The sequence below is a fragment of the Pristiophorus japonicus genome, chromosome 16, assembly GCF_044704955.1.
Source record: "Pristiophorus japonicus isolate sPriJap1 chromosome 16, sPriJap1.hap1, whole genome shotgun sequence".
Lineage (NCBI taxonomy): Eukaryota > Metazoa > Chordata > Chondrichthyes > Pristiophoridae > Pristiophorus > Pristiophorus japonicus.
Genome location: NC_091992.1, coordinates 93723567 through 93747192, shown reverse-complemented (window position 1 = coordinate 93747192; position 23626 = coordinate 93723567). Strand labels below are relative to the sequence as shown.

Genomic DNA, 23626 nt, shown 5'->3' with positions numbered 1-23626 from the left:
GGGGGAAGAGTGGGGGGGGGAAGAGTGGGGGGGGGAAGAGTGGGGGGGGGGTAGAGGGGGGGGGGGGAAGAGTGGGGGGGGGGGTGGGAAGAGTGGGGGGGGGAAGAGTGGGGGAGGAGAGGAGGGAGGGGGGGAGGAGAGGAGGGAGGGGGAGTGGAGGGGGTCGAGTCGGGTCAGGAGGAAGTAGGAGGTGGGCATGGGAGGTAACGCACGCAGCCCCAGTGAGGCCATTCGGCCAGGGCTAGGGGCTGCGTGCTTCGGTCCCCTCCCACACAGTTTTGGCCGCCTGGAGCTACTGCACATGCGTGCCCACTGTAGCGCGTATGTGCAGAGGTCCCGGCACTGTTTTCAGCGCAGGGACCTGGCTCCACCCCCCACAGTTCGTGCTGCGTCGCGCCTAGCTCCAGACGACCTGCAGGAAGCCGGAGAATAGATACGAAAATCGGGCGTTCAGGTTGGGGCTGTGCTGTTCGAGGCACGGCCTGAAACTTGGGCCCCAAAAATCTATCTATCTCAGTCTTGAATATATTCAGAGACTCAGCATCCACAGCTCTCTGGGGCAGAGAATTCCAAAGATTCTGAATGAAGAAATTCCTCCTCATCTCTGGCTTAAATGGCCTACCACTTATCCTAAGACTATGCCCCCTAGTTCTAGACTCTCCAGCCAGGGGAAACAGCCTCTCAGCATCTATCCCCTTCAGAATCTTGTACGTTTCAATTCGATCACCTCTGATTCTTCTAAATTCGAGAGTATAAGCCCATTCTACACAATCTCTCATCATAAGACAGCCCTCTCATCCCAGGAATTAATCTAGTGAACCTTCATAGCACTGCCTTCAAGGCAAGTATATCCTCTTCCTTAGATAAGGAGACCAAAACTGTACACACTACTCCAGGTATCTCGCCAAAGCCCTGTACAATTGTAGCAAGACTTCCTTACCCTTGTACTCCAACCCTCTTGCAATAAAAGACAATCTGCCATTTGCCTTCCTTATTGTTTGCTGTACCTACATGCTAGCTTTCTGTGTTTCTTGCACGAGAACACCCAAATCTCTCTGAACACCAACATTTAAAGGTTTCTCACCATTTAAAAAATATTCTGTTTTTCTGTTCTTCCTACCAAAGTGAGTAACCTCACATTTCCCCACATTATACTTTATTTTACTGCCCATTCACTTAAGTCTATCTATGTCCCTTTGCAGACTCTGTTCACCTCACAGCTTACTGTCCCACCTAGCTTTGTATCATCAGCAAATTTCGATACATTACACTCAGTCCCTTCATCTAGGTCATTAATATAGATTGTAAATAGCTGAGGCCCCAGCACTGATCCTTGCGGCCCCCCACTAGTTGCAGCCTACCAACCTGAAGAAGACCTGTTTATCCCTACTCTCTGTTTTCTGTCCGTTAACCAATCCTCTATCCATACTAATACATCACCTCCAATCCCATGAGTCCTTATCTTGTCTATTAACCTTTTACGTGGCACCTTATCAAATGCCTTTTGGAAATCCAAATATACTACATCCACTGGCTCCCCTTTATCTACCCTGCTAATTACATCCTCAAAAAATTCTAATAAATTTGTCAAACACAATTTCCCTTTCATAAAACCATGTTGACTCTGCCTAATCATGTTATGATTTTCTAAGTGCCCTGATACCACTTCCTTAACAATGGATTCCAATATTTTCCTGACGACTGATGTCAGGCTAACTGTCCTTTAGTTCCCCGTTTTCTCTCTCCCTCCTTTCTTGAATAGCAGTGTTACATTTGCTACCTTCCAATCTGCTGGGACCATTCTAGAATCTAGGGAATTTTGGAAGATCAAAACCAATGCATCCACTATCTCTGCAGCCACCTCTTTTAGAACCCTAGAATATAGGCCGTCAGGTCCAGGGGATTTGTTGGCTTTTCGTCCCATTAGTTTCTCTAATATTTTTTCTCTAGTTATATTAATTACATTAAATTCCTCACCCTCATTAGACTCTTGGTTCCCCACCATTTTAGGTATGCTTTTTACATCTTCTACTGTGAAGACAGGTACAAAGTATTTGTTTAACATTTCTGCCATTTCCTTATTCCCCATAATAATTTCTCTAAGGGACCAACATTTACTTTTGCTACTCTCTTCCTTTTTACATACTTGTAGAAGCTCTTACAATCTTCTTTTTATATTTCTTGCTAGTTTTCTTTCATATTCTATTTTTTCCCTCATCAATTTTTTGTTCATCCTTTGCTGATTTCTGAAACTCTCCCAAGCCTCAGGCTTACTTATTCTGAACATCATTCTGATCAGTAACACATATTTATAGACAGGAAAATAAATTGTAACATAAACTTCAATAAATAGAACCAATTTAGACTTTATTGGTGTATTTAAAAACAACGGTCAACCAAATGCCAACATGGTCAAAACCATAAACACAAAATATCAAAATAACTTAACGAGTTTATATTCTTATTCCATGCAGATTTAACATTTAGGTTTCCATAGTCTGAACTATATCTTATGACATTTTGCAATTATTTGTGTGATGCAACATGGACTTATCTGTGATATACTAGCCACACTGCCAAAGAAACATGCAACATACTGAGGAAACAGCACCAAGGATCAAGTCAATAAAAAAGAACTAAATTTAAAAGTTTGGTTAAAGCCATTTCTACACAGTATGCTGCACACTAGTTTTGAAAACGAAGCATTATTTCATACAGGTACTCCTTGGTGTTCCTGAAACTCTTACATTTTTCTGCTCAGATTGGTCCCAGAAGAAGCTAATGCAAGACACGGACCAATAAAACCTACTGACAATTCTGGCTACTTAACTATTGAATTTTAGATGATATAATTTGGAATAACCCAGCTAGTAATTTAGGTCACATTTTCCCAAGTTGTAGCTATGCTGACTACAAAAAAAAAAATCATAAGCTAACTAGGATGCTCCTTTTATGACTATCATATCCATAATGAAGCTGGATTCCAATTAATTAGGTTATCTTGCTAAAACACTGAAAACAGAAAGCAGGCCCTTCTCTCTTGAGAACTGAATTGAGAGACAGAAACTATCTAAACCAGTGCTTCGAGTGCAATATTTTAATCTTACAATATTTGATCTTTACAATAATAGGATTTCTTAGTAAACCTTCAAGTGCATATTTTATGCAGAGTACCTTTGAGATGAGATAAAGAAATCTGAATGCAAGATGAACAAGAGATGAAGGAGAATGCTCATTGCGCACTATGTCCAGCAGCATATTCAGCATCCATTCTAGAAGTAGTTAAAAAAGAAAATTATAAAGAGATATTCATCACAAAAGTACCAAGAGATCCTTTATAGCATCATAAAACAGGTTCCTCTGAAAGCTCCCAAGACATAAAGCAAGAATTGACAATCCAAAGAATTGCATTTTCATCCATCTGCATCGTGATAGTTTCAACCAAGTCAGCTATAAAGGCCAAGTTGGGGCCAAGTTTCAGCCTGAGTTGCTCCTGTTTTTTTGGAGCAACTGGTTTAGAATGGAGTATCTTAGAAATTGCAATTCTCGGCATTTAGTTTGCTCTAGTTCTAGTCAGTTAGAACAGTTTCAGTTTGGAACAGAATTTTTTTTCAAAAGGGGGCGTGTCCGGCCACTTACACCCGTTTTGAAAGTTTAGGCAGTGAAAACATACTCCAAACTAACTTAGAATGGAGTAAGTGTAGATTTTTGTATGCTCAGAAAAACCTTGCCTACACTTAGAAAATCAGGCGTAGGTTACAAATCAGGCGTAGGGAATGGGGGGGGGGGGGGTTTAAAGGGAAGTTTACAAACAGTAAACACTTCAGTTTTACAAATAAAGAGCCATCATCAATAATAAATGATAAATACATCAATAAATCAACCAATAAATCAACCCAAAAAAATTAATAAAAATTTTTAAAAATCAATAAATAAAACATTTTCTACTCACCGACTGCAGCACCGGGAGTCCTCCAACAGTGTGCTGGGACGCCCCCCCCCCCCCCTGCCCCCCAGTGTGTCTCTATCTCTCTGTCTGTCTGTGTGTGTGTCTCTCACTGTCAGTGTCTGTGTTTCTGACAGCGAGGGGAGGGGGGAGGGGTGGGGGAAGGGGAGAAGTGGGGTGGGGGGGGGAAGGAGGAGGGAGGTAGAGGGGGGTGGGGAGGAGGAGGAGGAGGAGGGGGAGGGGGGAGGAGGAGGGGGAGGTGGGGTGAGGAGGGAAGGGAAGGGGAGGGAGGGAGAGAGGGAGGCTGAACGGTCGGGCCCAAGACTTCAGGCTGGATTTACAGGTAGGTGGCGTCGGGTCTTAGGTCCCGGGGGTGGGGGGGTCGTGGAGATCGGGGGGGGGTGTCGCGGAGATCGGGTGGGTGGGTCGTGGAGATCGGGGGAGTCGCGGAGGGGGGTGAGAGTCGCGGAGGTCGGGTCGCCGGGGGACGGGGAAGCGGAGGTCGGGTCGCCAGGGAGGGGGAGCGGAGGTCGAGTCGCCAAGGAGGGCGGGGGGGGGGGGGGGAAGCTGAGGTCGGGTCGCTGGGGGGGGGTCGGGTCCGGGGGTCGGGTGGGAGGTGAGCCTTATCCATGCAGCCCCAGTGAGGCCATTCGGCCAGGGCTAGGGGCTGCGTTCTTCGGGCCCCTCTCACAGTTTTGGGCGCCTGGAGCTACTGCACATGCGCGCCCACTGTAGCGCGCTTGTGCAGAGGTCCCGGCACTGTTTTCAGCGCAGGGACCTGGCTCCGCCCCCCACAGCTCGTGCTGCGCCACGCCCAACTCCAGAGGACCTGCATTGAGCCGGAGAATAGGGAGGTTTTTTTAGGCGCACTTTGTGGTGCGAAAAACAGGTGTCCAGATCCGGGCTGCGCCGTTTTAGGCGCGGCCCGAAACTTGGGCTCATTATGTCTGCATTCACACAGCCTCAAGGGACATTCTGAATGTCATCTTTTGATTCTCAGTCATTTCAAACCAGAGAGACTATATTCCAAACATATTCAGATCAATAAATACAGCTTTACCCATTTTTTAAATAAATATAATGCATCATGCGAGAACACTAATGTGGTTTGCTTTAAATCCAAATGCAGCTTTAAGATCTTAAGATGGCAAGTTAGTATTCATGGACAGAGTATATTCAAGACTGCTAGCGATAGATTTTTGGATACTAAGGGAATCAAAAGATTATTGGGAAAAGGCGGGAAAGTAGAGTTGAGGTATAAGATCAGCCATGATCTTACTGAATGGCAGAGCAGGCTTGAAGGACCAAATGGCCTACTCCTGCTCTCATTTCTTATGTTCTTGAAAAAACATTATAGATATGCGAAGAGGAGAATGAGATATCAAATTAAGAAATTTTCTTTCCAGATCAACTAAAAAGTGGAGAATAAATAATAACTTTTATTTATATAGCGCCTTTAACATAGTAAAACATCCCAAGGCGCTTCGCAACAGTCTTACAAGACAAAACAGATAAATTTGACACGGAGCCACAAAAGAAGAAATTAAGGCAGATGAGCAAAAGCTTGTTTAAAGAGATGGGTTTTAAGGAGCATCTTAAAGGAGGAAAGAGAGGTAGAGGTTTAGGGAGGGAGTTCCAGAGCTTGGAGCACAAACAGCTGAAGGTTGAGCAGTTATAATGAGGGATGTTCAAGAGGCCAGAATTTGAGGAGCGCAGACATCTTGTGGAGTTGAGAGTCTGAAAAATATTACAGAGATAGGGAGGGGTAAGGCCATGGAGTGATTTGTTAACAAGGATGAGAATTTTGAGATCGAGATGCTGTTTAACCAAGAGCCAATGTACGTCAGAAAGCACAGGGGTGATGGGTGATCGTGACTTGGTGCGAGTTAGTACCCGGGCTGCTGAGTTTTGGATGACCTCAAGTTTACGTAGTGTAGAATGTGGGAAGCCGGCCAGGAGTGAGTTGGGAGTCATCAAGTCTAGAGGTAACAAAAGCATGAATCAGGGTTTCAGCAGCAGAAGAGCTGAGGTAGGGGCGGAGGCAGGCAATGTTACGGAGGTGGAAAAAGGCGGTTTTAGTTATACTGCGGATATGTGGCTGGAAACTTATTTCAGGGTCAAATATGACACCTAGGTTGCGAACAGTCTTGTTCACCCTCAGATTGATGCTAGGGAGAGGGATGGAGTCAGTGGTTAGGGAACGCAGTTTGTGGCGGGGACCAAAGATAATGACTTCAATCTTCCCAATATTTAATTGGAGAAAATTTCTGCTCATCCAGTACTGGATGTCGGACAAGCAATCTGACAATTTAGGTACCAAGCACGAGTCGAGAGAAGTGGTGGAGAGATAGAACTGGGTGTCGTCAGCGTTCATGTGGAAACTGACAGTGTTTTTGGATGATATCTCCAAGGGGCAGCATATAGATGAGAAATAAGAGGGGGCCAAGGACAGATCCTTGGGGGACACCACGATGCAGGAGTGGGAAGAGAAGCCATTGCAGGAGATTTTCTGGCTACGATTAGATAGATAAGAATGGAACCAGGTGAGTGCAGTCCCACCTAGCTGGACGACGGTGGAGAGGAATTAGAGGAGGATGGAGCGGTCAACTGTGTCAAAGGCTGCAGACAGGTCCAGAAGGACGAGGAGGGATAGTTTACCTTTGTCACACTCACAAAGGATGTCATTTGTGACTTTGATGAGTGCCGTTTCGATACTGTGGCAGGGGCGAAAACCAGATTGAAGGGATTCAAACATTGAATTAATGGAAAGATGGTAACGGATTTGGGAGGCAGAAGTACATTGGACAGAAAAGGGAGGTTGGAGATGGGGTGAAAGCTAGCAAGCACAGTGGGGTCAAGGGTTGTTTTTTTGAGGAGAGGGTGATGACAGCTGATTTGAAGGAGGGGAACAGTACCTGAGGAGAGAGAATCGTTAACAATGTCGGCTAACATGGGAGCCAAAAAAGGAAGTTGGGTGGTCAGCAGTTTAGTGGGAATAGGGTCGAGGGAACAGGAAGTGGGTCTCATGGACAAGATGAGTTTGGAGAGATCAAGAGGGAGATCAGAGAGAAACTAGAGAAAGATGTAAGTTTAGGGCTAGGGCAGGTGGGAGCCTCAGATGAAGTTTAGCCCTGTGGGCTAGGTGAAGGAAGGGATCTCGCAGAGGCAGCTGATCGAATGGTCTCAATCTTTGAGACAAAGAAGTCCATGAGCTCCTCACACTTGTTGTTGGAGGTGAGTGTGGTGGAGAATGTGGAGAGGGGTTTAAGGAGACGGTTAGCAGTTGAGAATAGCCGCCGGGGGTTATTTTTGCAATCCAGAATGATCCTGGAATAGTGAGCAGGTTTTGTAGACAAGAGTAGGAACGAATAACGTTTTATGTGTTCGCGCCAGATCTGACAGTGAATGGCTAAACCAGTTGTCCGCCACATCCGTTCAAGTCTGCGCTCTTTTTTACTTTAGGGAGTGAAGATGAGGGCTGTACCAGGGGGAACAACCAGTGTGGGAGAGAGTAATCTTTTTAATAGGGATTAGGGCATCAAAGGTGATGGTGAGGGTGTGGTTGAGCAGATCGATGGCTGAAGAAATGTCATTGTTAAAAGGCGGCCAAAGGTTGGACAGTGTTGAGTTGATAAGTGCAGTTGCAAGAGAGTTCGGAGAGTTTTTTCCAGGGGCGGATGCAGAAGGAAGTAGGTTTGGATTGGGGAAGGGGGATGTGGGTCGGGAGCGATACAAGAAAATGGTCAAAGATTACTTTATCTTTAATTAATATGATTGGAATAGCAAGGTCACGAACGATTGCAAGGTCAAGGGGGCAGTCGTGAATATGGGTTGACGAATTTACATGGAGGGAGAGATTAAGGGAGGACAGGAGGGTAGTGAACTCAGAGGAGAGAGAGCATGATGAATTGAGAAAAGGTTGAAGTCACCGAGGATGAGAAGTCATTCGGTGCATAGGCTGGGGGAGGAAAGCAGTGAGGATATATCCGTGATAATGTTTTTAGCATATTTGGGTGGGCGGTAGAGAACGAGAATTTTGAATGATAGGTGAGAGGGGTGGAATAAGGCGAGATGTTCAAAAGATGAAATTGCCAGAGCAGTAGGGAAACAGACCAAGGTATGATTTAGTGGTGAGAACTATACCGTCACCACGGTGGTCTGGGTGCGGCAAGTGGTGGAAGGTATGGCCGGGAGGGAAGGCTTTGATTAAAGGTAATGTGTCATTATCCCTCAGCCAAGTTTCAGTTAGGTCCATGATGTCAAAGCAGTCATCCACGATAAGATCATGGATGGCAAGGGCATATCAACATTAGATACTGACCAGGGAGGGAAAGAGAGAAAAAGCAGGAGACGTGTAAAAAGAAGTCAATGGCTCAGGACTGAAGCGGCAGCTAAAATGCGCACGCAAATAGATACAAGCAAAAAAACTAAAAAACTAAATTAAATTTACATGGTAATTACAATAAGGATTCTACAATAGTAGAATCAGTAAATCAAGATTAATTATATTAAATAAAATTAAATATATAGAATAATTATAAAATAAGTTAAGTTGAAATCAGAAAAAATGGAGGTTGATTGAATTTCACCCTCCAGACACCACTGATGAGTTTGTGTGATTTTCACATCTAAATATTAACCTGATTGCATTTATGATATGGTAAAGTCAATCTTCACCAACAAGGCTTTTCACTGACTGGAAGATCAGCCTTAAAGCTAGTTTTCAGACTGCAAACCTTTCTCTTTTTACAAAAAAAAAGTCCTCCAAAACGGTGGTACCATAGGGCATGAAAAACACAATATAAAAAGATAAAGAAAAAAAGATTAGAACAGGTAGAATAGAGTTAGAATAAATAGAAAAGCGAAATGGTGAAGTTAAAATGGAGAGGAAGAGAACAGAAGGAAAAAAGAAATTACAGGATCAACACAGGAAAAGTTGTTTCTTTATTTTTATGTAAAATTGTGTTTTATGTATTTAATTTAGTCATGAGATAAATATTACAGTAATTCAGCAATTCCTGCTTTACTATTTTTACGAATATAATATTTACTTGAGTGTCACAATATATTAACTGAAAACAACAGAACCAATTGGTCCATGGAAACATAAATTCCTAAAATTGGCAACATCTAAGGGTTAAGCATGTGAAATTAAAGAGGATTTGAATGTGAAGAGAGTCTGTGACATTAGACTATAAAAAGTCTCACTTTAATTTAGTAATTAGCAAACAAAATTATGTCGAAATGCATTTTTGTTCAATCTGTAGTTTAGTGAATTACCCCTATCATTCAGTATTGCAGGACTGAGGTTTAGAAAGTTTCAATATGGTTCACGAGCTACGCTATCAAACAATAGTGAGCGGTTTTGAACACTGGGGAAACACTTGCCCCATCTAATTGCAGTCCCTAATGGCCAATCATACAGTAGAACTGACAACAGCGATGGAGAACTTTGTGGCTCGGAGCATTCTTGCTAACACATGAATAAGCTAGCGATGCTGCAGTGATGACAACAAACTAGAAGCAGCCAATCACATTGAAAAATTCTCAGATAGGAAACAAGAAGCTGCTTTTCTCCGGATTTTTAATGTTAGAGAGCAAAATAACGATTGGGACTTTCACACGGAGATGACAAAACAAATGTTTTTTTTTACCTTTATTAAAAATTGTAATTTTTATTATAATGGAGAAATTTGACACTCCACAAATATAAAAATTAGTTTTATTAGTTTAAAGCCAGACGCTTGTTACCAGTAAATGTGCTGTTAAAACTCCAGTTGCCCTAATCCAAAAAAGCTTAACATTTAACGGAGTATTTATCAGTGATATTATTTTGGAAAGTTTTCATCAGATTCATTGATTGCCAGCTATGGGGTGGGGGGGGGGGGGAGTGGTGGCTCCACTGTGCAGCCAGTATCAGAGCAGTGACTGACTGGCTGCATTTAGATGTGCATACGTTAAATCCTGAAGTTGCGGTTAGTTTCAGAGGGGTAATGAGGGCGAACGCTAACAGTTTGCCATCATTATCCATCACATATTCCGGGTCAATATACAAAGTCTTCACTGTTTTTATACAAGTTGATTCAATGATGGTGGTATTCTAAAGGGATTAAAATTCTGTCCTAGTACAATATTTATTCAAGATAGTTTCTAGTTTTTAAAAAAACCTCCCTTCCTTCCTCACAGTGATACAAAATGTCATGGAAATCGAAACAGCCAAAATAGAGGTCAAATTTGGCAGAAGAATAGAAGTGTAAATGAAAAATCTAATAAGTGGTAACAAAAGACTGACAGATATATTAACAGACTGCAGGCATACAGGAATACATTGAAATGACTATGTGCAACAAAAGGTATATGATTGTATGACACCCTTCATTCAGCATGAAGTTGAAGCAACCAGCAGTAAGTGTCAGCAGTAAGACTGTGTTTTGCATTAAGATTTTCAGGTTTAAATGAAAGCAAGCAACAAAACTGGAAATGTAAACTTGATGTGGAAAACAGATCATCAGATTTAAGCTAGCTTTCAAGATGGCAGACATGGATTGGTGAACAGGAAGGATGCAGGTCAAAAATCAAACTAATAATATTTATGACAATGTCCATAATATGTACAAAAAAATTACTCTTTACACGAATAAAATATGATTAAATAATGTTACTTTTGTCATTTCTGAGCTGCTTGTCTCATTCACTCAGCTACTACCTGTATCAAACTGCTGGCTATAACATAAACCCTATATGCATCTAATTAGTCAACATCATCCATATGGTTCATTTGTGACTTCAATGTTTTGGAGTCATCCACAGTGAAATATTATCAGATATCACGCACTTCAAAATTACATATTCTGTACACACCAAACCACAGTAAAATAACTGGCAAAAGAACTAGAGCAGAAATTAAGAGATTTTTTTTTCCTCGCAGAGTGTTGTTAAGATCTGGAATGCACTATCTGAAAGAGTGGTGGAAGCAGATTCTATAGAAACTTTCAAAAGGCAATTGGACATGTATTTGAAGAGGGCAAATTTGCAGGGTTATGGAGCGAAAACTGGGATGTGGAACTAAAGGGGACGACAGTGGGATGAGGGCAGAGTTGGCTAAAGTAAACTGGAAACACAGATTAAATGGTGGCACAATTGAGGAACAGTGGAGGACTTTTAAGGAGCTCTTTCATAGTGCGCAACAAAAATGTATTCCAGTGAAAAAGAAGGGCGGTAAGAGAAGGGATAACCAGCCGTGGATAACCAAAGAAATAAAGGAGAGTATCAAATCAAAGACCAATGCGTATAAGGTGGCCAAGGTTAGTGGGAAACTAGAGAATTGGGAAAATTTTAAACACCAGCAAAGAATGACTAAAAAAGCAATAAAGAAAGGAAAGATAGATTACGAAGGTAAACTTGCGCAAAACATAAAAACAGATAGTAAAAGCTTTTACAGATATATAAAACGGAAAAGAGTGACTAAAGTAAATGTTGGTCCCTTAGAAGATGAGAAGGGGGATTTAATAATGGGAAATGTGGAAATGGCTGAGCCCTTAAACAATTATTTTGCTTCGATCTTCACAGTGGAAGACACAAAAACCATGCCAAAAATTGCTGGTCACAGGAATGTGGGAAGGGAGGACCTTGAGACAATCACCATCACTAGGGGGGTAGTGCTGGACAGGCTAATGGGACTCACGGTAGACAAGTCCCCTGGGTCCTGATGAAATGCATCCCAGGGTATTAAAAGAGATGGCGGAAGTTATAGCAGATGCATTCGTTATAATCTACCAAAATTCTCTGGACTCTGGGGAGGTACCAGCGGATTGGAAAGCAGCTAATGTAATGCCTCTGTTTAAAAAAGGGGGCAGATAAAAGGCATGTAACTATAGGCCGGTTAGTTTAACATCTGTAGTGGGGAAAATGCTTGAAACTATCATTAAGGAAGAAATAGCGGGACATCTAGATAGGAATAGTGTAATAAAGCAGACGCAGCATGGATTCATGAAGGGGAAATCATGTTTAACTAATTTACTGGAATTCTTTGAGGATATAACGAGCATGGTGGATAGAGGTGTACCGATGGATGTGGTGTATTTAGATTTCCAAAAGGCATTCGATAAGGTGCCACACAAAAGGTTACTGCAGCAGATAAAGGTTACTGCAGAAGATAGAGGAAATGTATTAGCATGGATAGAGAATTGGCTGGCGAACAGAAAGCAGAGTCGGGATAAATGGGTCCTTTTCGGGTTAGAAATCGGTGGTTAGTGGTGTGCCACAGGGATCGGTGCTGGGACCACAACTGTTTACAATATACATAGATGACCTGGAAGAGGGGACAGAGTGTAGTGTAACAAAATTTGCAGATGACACTAAGATTAGTGGGAAAGCGGATTGTGCAGAGGACAGAGAGAGGCTGCAAAGAGATTTGGATAGGTTAAGCGAATGGGCTAAGGTTTGGCAGATGGAATACAATGTCGGAAAGTGTGAGGTCATCCACCTTGGGGAAAAAAAAACAGTAAAAGGGAATATTATTTGAATGGGGAGAAATTACAACATGCTGAGGTGCAGAGGGACCTGGGGGTCCTTGTGCATGAATCCCAAAAAGTTAGTTTGCAGGTGCAGCAGGTAATCAGGAAGGCGAATGGAATGTTGGCCTTCATTGCGAGAGGGATGGAGTACAAAAGCATGGAGGTCCTGCTGCAACTGTATAGGGTATTGATAAGGCTGCACCTGGAGTACTGCGTGCAATTTTGGTCACCTTACTTAAGGAAGGATATACTGGCTTTGGAGGGGGTACAGAGACGATTCACTAGGCTGATTCTGGAGATGAGGGGGTTACCTTATGATGATAGATTGAGTAGACTGGGTCTTTACTCATTGGAGTTCAGAAGGATGAGGGGTGATCTTATAGAAACATTTAAAATCATGAAAGGGATAGACAAGATAGAGGCAGAGAGGTTGTTTCCACTGGTAGGGGAGACTAGAATTAGGGGGCACAGCCTCAAAATACGGGGGAGCCAATTTAAAACCGAGTTGAGAAGGAATTTCTTCTCCCAGAGGGTTGTGAATCTGTGGAATTCTCTGCCCAAGGAAGCAGTTGAGGCTAGCTCATTGAATGTATTCAAGTCACAGATAGATAGATTTTTAACCAATAAGGGAATTAAGGGTTACGGGGAGAGGGCGGGTAAGTGGAACTGAGTCCACGGCCAGATCAGCCATGATCTTATTGAATGGCGGAGCAGGCTCGAGGGGCTAGATGGCCTACTCATGTTCCTAATTCTTATGTTCTTATGTAAAGTAGACAGTTCTTTCAAAAAAAAAACAGCACGTGCACGTGCCGAATGGCCCCCTTCTGTAAGATACTAAGTTAAAGATAATTTAAAGCTAATGGCCCAGATTTTGCAGTCAGTATGGCGACGTACTCTCAGAGTAGCTGCCATACCTCCTTCAAAATCCACCACAAATTCGGGATTCTACATGCGCGAAATCTGGAACTTGCGGCCTGTCAATGTACGCTTTGACAGGCCATCTGCGCAAGCCACGATAAATTAATTGCAGGCGCAGAATTGGATATTTGCCCACCGACTGGTTAACAATTGCACACGGAAATATTACAGTTGACGCAAACAGGGGCAGGGCCTGTTAGCATCAGCGTAAAGGGATATTCTCAGGCATGTTTTAAACACTTTCATATGGTAAATTATGTATATACACTGCATCAAGAGAGTTTATGCAAATATTGACGCAGATTACAGTTTTAATAATGTCTAAAATTATTAAAAAATAATATTTTTTGTGAAGTTGGTGGAATGAAGGTAATTACAAATAAAATTCCAATTTTGTAAATTGTAAGTAGATCAGATTTCGGAATTCCATTCCATATCACTGCGGGATTCCCTTAAGAAATTATTAAAATAGAATTCTGCTTTGTGATTAGAGGACCAGACCCAGGTGATCCCAGGTACATTTCCGCACCACCTGCGTCCCTGGGCCATTACTGTGCCCTGTGACTAGAGGCCTGAGAGCGCAAGTTTTCGCAGCCTCGCTGCCAGCAGGTGTGTTGGAGGCGTACTCCGGAGATACTTGCCCCACCGCAATCTTTGGCCCATTACATATCATTGTACCTCTGATGTAAAAACGGTTACATGTCTAAGAAGTTATTCACCTCAAAATAATTTTACATCAAATACTTGTGAATTTTTATGTCACTGTGACAACACAGAATTATATAAATCTTAAAGTACAGATAAAGTAATTAGGCCCATTGTGCTTATGTCAGTACATACAGCAAATAGAAAGGTTGTCTGTTTATGCTGGAGTATTTGATGTGGAATACATTACACCTATACTATCTTTTCCTTACACACTGACTAGAAGAATAGAACTTAGTCCCTTCAAACATATATGATCTTACCCAAATGTGGGTCCAGTAGATGTGGTTGTTCTTGGTATTTATCCATTATGACTAGAACAAGGAAGAAAAATGTATTAGTGGTTGGTTATGCAATATCCAGACATTGGTATCAGGTAGAAAACTATTTTTCGCAAACAGTTACAATGCTGGCCTTGCAGCACTTTTTCCCAGATCTGTGTGACTTTGAGCCTCAGAGTGGAGAGATTATCTGGTCATTTTCACATTTGTGGGACCTTGCTGTGCGCATATGGCTGCCGCATTTCCTACATAACAGCAGAGACTACACTTCAAAAGTAGTTCATTGGCTGTAAAGTGCGTTGGGATGTCGGGAGGTCGTGAAAGGTGCTATATAAATGCAAGCCTTTCTTCTTTCATAGCTGTGTGCGAATTGAATTTATTGTAAGTTCACTGGATAGAACACAAAGCCATCACAGGCCAGTTCATGTCAGGGAATGAACAACTGACCATCATGTTATCCTGCCAGAGAAAGTCTGAAAAAATAAGTTGCATTTATATAGCACTTTATCCCATCCTCAGCAAATCTGTGGTTCATAACCAATGAAGGATTTTTGAAATCATTGTTGTGGGGGCAAATGCAGCAGACAATATACACATAGGAAGGTCACACAAACAGCAAGAGAGAGGGCCAACCAGTTAACCTATTATTGGAGGTGTTGATTGAGGGAGGAATATTGGCACTGGGCAAAGTCACTGCTCGTTTTCAAATAGTGCCGTGGGTTCTTTTATGTTCACCTGAACAAGCAGACAGGGCCTCAGTTTTACACTCAGCCAAAAGACGGCACCTCCAACAATGCAGCTTTCACTCAGTACTGTGCTGCAATAGCAGCCTTAAATTATGCTCAAGTCCTGAAGTGGAGTTTGAACCTTGATCAAAGAGCAAAACTGATGGGAGTTTATGGAAAGGAGACCATCACTCAGGCTTTTTTAAATTAGTTCCTGGGATACGGGCATCGCATTTATTGACCATCCCTCTTTGCTCGAGTGGCTTACTAGGCCATTTCAGAGGGCAGTTAAGAGTTAACCACATTGCTGTGAGTCTGGAATCATGTATAGGCCAGACCCGGTAAGGACAGCAGGTTTCCTTCTCTAAAGGACATTAGTGAACCAGATGGGTTTTTACAACAATCCATTAGTTTCATGGTCACCATTACTGACAAAAAGTTTACGTGGGAAATACAGGAAAGAAAACCAATAAAGAATTTTCTGGATGTACAGGTTAAGAAATCACTGATAAACAAGCTAAGTAAAATGCAAAAAGAATCTTTGAAAATGATTTTTTTTAAATGAAAATCATTCTAAGGTGTAGCTATGCTATGTCTGCCATTCATTACAGTCAATTTGAAGAAGTCTAGCTAAAGAGTTAATCTTTTGTTGAAAAAAAAATCAATTCATAAAATTGATGTCCTGACTACAAGCATGGAGTAAATTTTAAAAAGCTGAATGCTTGAAAAGCAAAGCAGATACGAAAACAAGTTTATTTTGATAATTATTGTTTATTTCATGTCGTTTAAAGCATCTGAAGAGACATAGTCATGAACAGTTTCAATGTTTTACATCATTTGAAAACTTCTAAATATTTTTGTGGTCTGATAAACGATAGTCAGCAGTGTTTGTTTTTGTTTAATGTGTCACACATCCAACTAGATTGGTTTTATTTATGATAGTTTCTGGTAATATAAATTCACACCAAAAATATTGACCAAACTGCACACCTAAACAACTGTAATTAAGATCAGATATTGGCCCTAAAATTGCGATCCGTGACTGCGTACTCTGGAGAGGACACCGTCATAATTCATTTGAAAGGCCCTGCAGCTTACGGATTTCCACATGTGCAAAATCCGGAACTTACAATCTATCAAGGTATGCCTTGACAGATCATCCAAACCACCAGAAAAATGAGTATTGCTGCTGCAGAGTGGGGCTATTTGCCGAACAACTTCCCAGCAATTGCCAACGCAACTCTTATGGCTGGTAAAAGCAGGTACAGGGCCCACTTTCATCAGTGTAAGGATGTATGTAAGGCTTAAATAAGACATTTTAAAATCCAAAAGTATGCACATACATGTTAAATGATTTTATGCAAATATTGGCTCGGATTAAGATGTTTAAAATTATTTATCAAAAAATTACATTTTTATTGAGGATGGTGCAAGAAGGAACTTATGAATATAATTGCAATTCAGTACATTTATAATCATTAGAATTCTGTACATTGTAAAATTATTTGGAGATTCCATCGCATAGGGGACTACATTCGTAAATGATTGCAATGGAATCCTCCTTTGTCATTGGACGTGATCCCAGGGACGCTTCCGAACTGCCTGCATCCCTAGGATCCATGGGCCTTTCTGCTGCTAGATAACCGGAGGCCCGAGACTGGACCCCACCGCAGCCTGGACGCATGGAGGCATACTCCGGAGGTACTCCTGACTACAATCTCGGCCATTAGGTTTGCAGACATCCTTAAATAGCCAATCACTATGCTACAAGTTTCTTATCAGACACTGACAATTAGATAGATGTACTGAATGTGGCAAAGCCCTCCCTCAGTTATAGAGTAATATTCACAGTCTGAAAGAAGGTGTAGATTCTCATATACAAGTATGACGCAAAAAGTGTAGCTATCCCATCCATGCCTAGTGCCCCAACTCTCAGACACTAAGGCCCCAAGTTTCCACACGCAGCAAAACAGGCGCCCCTCCGAGCTGGGCGCCCGTTTTTCGCGCCGAAAATGGCGCCTGAAAAAAAACGCGCTATTCTCGAGCGCTTTGCAGCTCGATGTCTGCTTGGCGCGGCGCCCAGGGGGCGGAGCCTACCACTCGCGCCGATTTTGTAAGTAGGAGAAGGTGGGTACAATTTAAATGAGTTTTTTTCGTGTCGGCAACCCTGCGCGTGCGCGTTAGAGCGTTCGCGCATGCGCAGTCTGAAGGAAACATTGGCACTCGGCCATTTTAAAAAGTGCTGCAGAAAAAGTGAAAATTTGTTTATTGAACCCTTGCAAAGGCTTGTATTTTAATTTTCTTGATATTTCTGTGTGTGAGGGTGAGGGAGTGCATTCTGTAATTAAAGATAGACTGTGATAAACGGGACACATGCACTTGTTTGGGACTATTCAAATTTTTTGTGGCTGTTCAATTTTTAAAATTTTTTAATAAAACCACATTGCCCTTCCATGATCAGCACTGAGGCTTCTTGCAGCTTTCTCTCTCTGCCGTCGGTCGGGCCCGACGGCAAACGGCTGCCTCAAGTAATGAGGCTTCCTGCAGCCTTCTCCCTGCCTCCCCGCCACCTGCCGTCGGGAACGGCTGCCTCAAGTAATGAGGCTTCCTGCAGCCTTCTCCCTGCCTCCCCCCACCCCCAGCCGTCGGGAACGGCTGCCTCAAGTAACGAGGCTTCCTGCAGCCTTCTCCCTGCCTCCCCCCCTGCTGTCGGGAACGGCTGCCTCAAGTAATGAGGCTTCCTGCAGCCTTCTCCCTGCCTCCCCCTGCCGTCGGTCGGTCCCGACGGCAAACCGCTGCCTGAAAGGCCTGCCTGAAGCACTTTCACACAGGTAGGAACATGGTTTATTTAATCTTTTCTTTGCTTATAAATTTTTATTCAGGTTGGATTTATTTGTATAATATTTGTATAAGTATAACTAAGGTTTTATTGTAGAATGTAATGACTTCCCTTCCCCCCCTCCCCCCCCCCCCACCTCGTTCCGGACGCCTAATTTGTAACCTGCGCCTGATTTTTTAATGTGTAGACAAGGTTTTTTCAAGCCTACAAAAATCTTCACTTGCTCCATTCTAAGTTAGTTTGGAGTACGTTTTCACTGTGGAAACTTTCAAATCAGGCGTCAGTGGCCGGACACGCCCCCTTTTGAAAAAAAAATTCTGTTCAAAAGTGAAACTGTTCTACCTGACTAGAACTGCAGAAAACTTAAATGTGGAGAATTCCGATTTCTAAGATACTCCGTTCTCCACCAGTTGCTCCTAAAAATCAGGAGCAAATCATGTGGAAACTTGGGGCCTAACAGTGCACATCCATAAATATACCTCATGTTACATACAAATAACAACTTATGTGGCAAATCTGGCACAATGAGATCAAAACAGCCTCAAATACTAGATTTATATCGTAGATTTTCTGACATAAGAACATAAGAAATAGGAACAGGTGTAGGCCATACGGCCCCTCGAGCCTGCTCCGCCATTCAATAAGATCATGGCTGATCTGATCATGGACTCAGCTCCACTTCCCCGCCCGCTCCCCATAACCCCTTATCGTTTAAGAAACTGTCTGTTTTTGTCTTAAATTTATTCAATGTCCCAGCTTCCACAGCTCTCTGAGGCAGCGAATTCCACAGATTTACAACCCTTTGAGAGAAGAAATTTCTCCTCATCTCTGTTTTAAATGGGCGGCCCCTTATTCTAAGATCATGCCCTCTAGTTCTAGTCTCCCTCATCAGTGGAAACATCCTCTTTGCATCCACCTTGTCAAGCCCCCTCATCATTTTATACGTTTCGATAAGATCACCTCTCATTCTTCTGAATTCCAATGAGTAGAGACCCAACCTACTCAACCTTTCCTCATAAGTCAACCCCCTCATCCCCGGAATCAACTTAGTGAACTTTCTCTGAACTGCCTCCAAAGCAGTATATCCTTTCGTAAATATGGAAACCAAAACTGCACGCAGTATTCCAGGTGTGGCCTCACCAATACCTTATATAGCTGTTTATACTCCATCCCCTTTGCAATAAAGGCCAAGATACCACTGGCCTTCCTGATCACTTGCTGTACCTGCATACTATCGTTTTGTGTTTCATGCACAAGTACCCCCAGGTCCCGCTGAACTGCAGCACTTTGCAATCTTTCTCCATTTAAATAATCACTTGCTCTTTGATTTTTTTTCTGCCAAAGTGCATGACCTCACACTTTCCAACATTATACTCCATCTGCCAAATTTTTGCCCACTCACTTAGCCTGTCTATGTCATTTTGCAGATTGTTTGTGTCCTCCTCACAGTGTTTTTACTCCTATCTTTGTATCATCAGCAAACTTGGCTGCGTACACTCAGTCCCTTCTTCCAAGTCGTTAATGTAGATTGTAAATAGTTGGGGTCCCAGCACTGATCCCTGCCGCACCCCACTAGTTACTGGTTGCCAACCAGAGAATGAACCATTTATCCCGACTCTCTGTTCTGTTAGTTAGCCAATCCTCTATCCATGCTAATATATTACCCCCCAACCCCGTGAACTTTTATCTTGTGCAGTAACCTTTTATGTGGTATCTTGTCAAATGCTTTCTAGAAGTCCAAATACACCACATCCACTGGTTCCCCTTTATCCACCCTGTTCGTTACATCCTCAAAGAACTCCAGCAAATTTGTCAAACATGACTTCCCCTTCATAAATCCATGCTGACTCTGCCTGACCGAATTTTGCTTATCCAAATGTCCTACTACTGCTTCTTTAATAATGGACTCCAACATTTTCCCAACCACAGATTATCGATTAACTGGTCTATAGTTTCCTGCTTTTTGTCTGCCTTCTTTTTTAAATAGGGGCGTTACATTGACACTGTATGTAGCTGCTTTTTTGTTACTAATGATATGAACTAGATCCACTTTCACTACATTAGTGAACAAAGTGCTAAGTTTGCAAGAAGTTGCTAAAAGCACAAATGGAAAAGTAAAGACAAAACAAAAAAGTAGTGATCTGAAATTAAAGCAGAAAATGCTGGAAATACCCAATTAGTATCTGTCAGCAATTGAAAAGAAAAGTGTTAAACTATTCCTGGTCAAAGAAAATGATGTCAATTTTAAGAGTCCCGCACATTGCTCTCCAATTTTAAAGCAGCAATCTTTTGTAACCAACAGTTTGATTATAATGAATTGGTAGCAAATTCCATTCATAATTCAGAGATGTCACTGTTACTGCAGTAAGATCTATACATTTTTTTTTCAAATCTGACTCAGAACTCCTCACCCTGTATCCCCAAGTCCACCATTTTGGGTGAAGCAGTACTGTTGTGTCAGCTTGTCTGATGTCATCATGCCCAACACACTGCTGACATAATGCTCACCATGTCACTGTTAGTTTGTGACAGGTGCAGGAAAGACAGCAAAAATGGCAAATATCTATGATTTGGGATGAGCTTACAATAAAGGGATCTTGGAGTGCATGTACACAGATCCCTGAAGGTAGCAGGACAGGTAGATAAGTTGGTTAAAAAGGTATGCGGGATACTTTCATTTATTGGTTGAGGCATAGAATATAAGAGCAGAGAGGTTATTCTACAACTGTATAATATAAACACTAGTTAGGCCACAGCTAGAGGACTGTGTACAGTTCTGATCACTGCATAACAGGATCACATTAGAGAGGGTACCATTGAGAATATGAAACTCACTACCACAGGCAGTAATTCAGACGAATAGTATAGATGCATTTAAGGAGAAGCTAGATAAGAATAGGGAGAAGGGAATAAATGATTATGCTGATAAGAGTCAGATGAGGAAGAATTGGAGGAGGCTCAAGTAGTAGCTTAAACACAGCATGAATTGGTTGAGCCGAATGGCCTGTTTCTGTGCTGTATATGCTATGTAATTCCATGTAAACCCTGAGATTACATTTAAAAAATTAAACTTGGAATTGGAAATAAAATAGAAAATGGTGGAAATTCACAGATCTTTCTCTTTCAGATGTTGACTGAAAAGGTAATGAACCCCTTCAACAGAAATGTTCTGCCCTTTACTCTCTTCCTGACCATACCACTTCTGTTGAACATTAACTATTTGAAATATTAACCTCTTTTACATGCTGATTGGCCTGCTGGGTAATTTCTAGTATTTTCTTACTATTCTTGAAATCTCTTCCTTGTCCTAGACTTGACTATTCCAAAGCACTCCTGGCTGGCCTCCAACATTCTACCCTACGTAAACTAGAAATGATCCAAAGCTCGGCTGCCCGTGTCCTAACTCGCACCAAGTCCCGCTCAGCCATCATCCCTGTGCTCACTGACCTATACTGGCTCCCGGTTAAGCAATGCCTCAATTCCAAAATTCTCATCCTATTTTTCAAATCCCTTCATGGCCTCGCCTCTCCCTTCTCGAATTTCCTCCAGCCCCCAACACGCCCCAGATGTCCGCACTCCTCTAATTCTGCCCTCCTGAGGATCCGATTATAAATCGCTCAACCATTGGTGGCCATGCCTTCTGTTGCCTAGGCCCCAAGCTCTAGAACTCCCTGCCTAAACCTCGCCGACTCTCAATACCTCTCTTTCCTCCTCCAAGACTCTCCTTAAATCATACCTCTTTAACAAAGCCTTTGATCACCTGAGCTAATTTCTACTTATGTGGCTCAGCGTCAAATTTTTATTGCATAATACTCCTGTGAAGCACCGTGGACCATTTCACTACGTTAAAGGCGCTATATAAATACAAATTGTTGTCGTTGTTTGCATTATTTATGGTACTTAAAATGTATGCAGGTAGTTTTGACATGTTTATTGTGTGCAGGCAGTGACCATCAATATTCACACACGTGGTCAGTGCAATGAACATCTGTCAGGTAACCATCACAAGCTTCAACAGTATCTGCCAGTATGATTACTGAAACTTCATTTTGGGAGAAATAACCTGGCAACTGATCATGAGAGAAATCTATGTTCAGTACAAGATACAAAAAACATGTGGCATGGTACTGGGCCACACATCGGGGATGCGTAAAAGGCCAGAATTAGAGGAGAGCAGAGATCTCGGAGAGCTGTAGGGCTGGAAGAGATGAGAGATAGGTAGGGAGCGAGGCCATGGAGGGACTTGGAAACAAGGATGAGAATTTTTAAATGGAGGCATTGCCAGACCGCCAGTGTAGGTCAATGAACACAGGGGGTGGTGGGCGAACAGGACTTGGTGCGCATTAGGACACAGGCAGCCATGTTTCAGAGGTCAAGTTTAAGGAGGATGGAAGACGGGATGCCGGCCAGGGGATCATTGGAATAATGGTCAACAAAGAAAAAAAAAGGTCAGCATCTTTGATGAGAAAAGTCAGATCATTATCTTTATGGAAGGAGTGAGGGGGCGAGGGGTAGGGTGTGAGCGGAGGGAGGGTACAGAGAAGGGATGGAGAAAGGGTGTGGGCGAGGAGAGTATCCTTGAGAAGGAACTGGGCCGATTGGGCGGGGCAGCGCACGGCCAGCAAGAGGCGGGAAGAAGATGACGGGAGGTGCTGCCAGTGGTAGAGCGGAGAGCCGGGGCGAGGGGAACAGCGCGGCCCGCGAGCCTCCTCCTACCGGTGAATTTCTGTGTGAGCAGCTCGCCGGTGGCGGGGTCGCCGGCGGCGGCTCTCAGGCCCAGCAGCAGGCTCCGGGCCTCCTCGCTCTCGCTGAAGGACTGCAGCGAGTTGGTTTTGGCGATCACGTCGGGCTCGCCGCCGGCGCCTTCGTCCTGTTCCACCTCGGCCGCTTCGGGCCGGCTCTCGCTGAAAGCCATGTCGGGCGGAGTCTGAGCTCAGGCGAACAGCGGCCACTGATCACCGACACCGTGCGCTGCCCTGGCAACGGCTTGCCGTCACCGTGAACTCTCACCCCGCCGCTACCGTGCTCGGGGAGGGACAAAAAGCGCGGAGCCCGGCGCTTCCCAATAGCAAGCTCCAGCTCAACACATACAAAAAGCAAATTACTGCCCCAGCTCACTGCTCACTGCACCTTTCAGGGAAAAATTGATTTTTTTTAAAAACTTGCTGAGGGATAGAATGACATGATTACTCGTTACAGGAGTAATGGGAGGAGGAGGAAAACAATTTTAAATATTCATTCACGAGGGGGTCTAGATAGCGTAGCCCTCCTGTATGGCTCAGAAACATGGACTATGTACAGTAGACACCTCAAGTCGATGGAGAGATACCACCAACGATGTCGCCGCAAGATCTTACAAATCGCCAACATCATGTCCTCGTCCAGGCCAACATCCTGAAGCACTGACCACACTTGATCAGCTCCGCTGGGCAGGCCACATAGTTTGCATGCCAGACACGAGACTCCCAAAGCAAGCGCTCTACTCGGAACTCTTTCACGACAAATGAGCCAAAGGTGGGCAGAGGAAATGTTACAAGGACACCCTCAAAGCCTCCCTGATAAAGTGCAACATCCCCACTGACACCTGGGAGTCCCTGGCCAAAGACCGCCCTCAGTGGAGGAAGTGCATCTGGGAGAGCGCCGAGCACCTCAAGTATCATCGCCGAGAACATGCAGCAAACCAGTCCCACCCACCC

The 23626-nt window shown here is 43.3% G+C and overlaps 1 protein-coding gene across 1 annotated transcript in view; it reads right to left on the bottom strand.

The window, feature by feature from the left end:
* The window catches only part of tbcd (tubulin folding cofactor D), a 400428-nt gene extending 377484 nt beyond the window's left edge, over positions 1-22944 (bottom strand). Inside the window, exons 1-3 of the mRNA XM_070857568.1 lie at positions 22647-22944; positions 14349-14399; positions 3175-3272 (exon numbers count right to left, since the gene is read on the bottom strand). Of these exons, the coding sequence (XP_070713669.1) occupies positions 3175-3272; positions 14349-14399; positions 22647-22845 (348 nt within the window). The 5' untranslated portion in view covers positions 22846-22944. The remainder of the gene's footprint in view (positions 1-3174; positions 3273-14348; positions 14400-22646) is intronic.
* Positions 22945-23626: the final 682 nt, after the last annotated feature.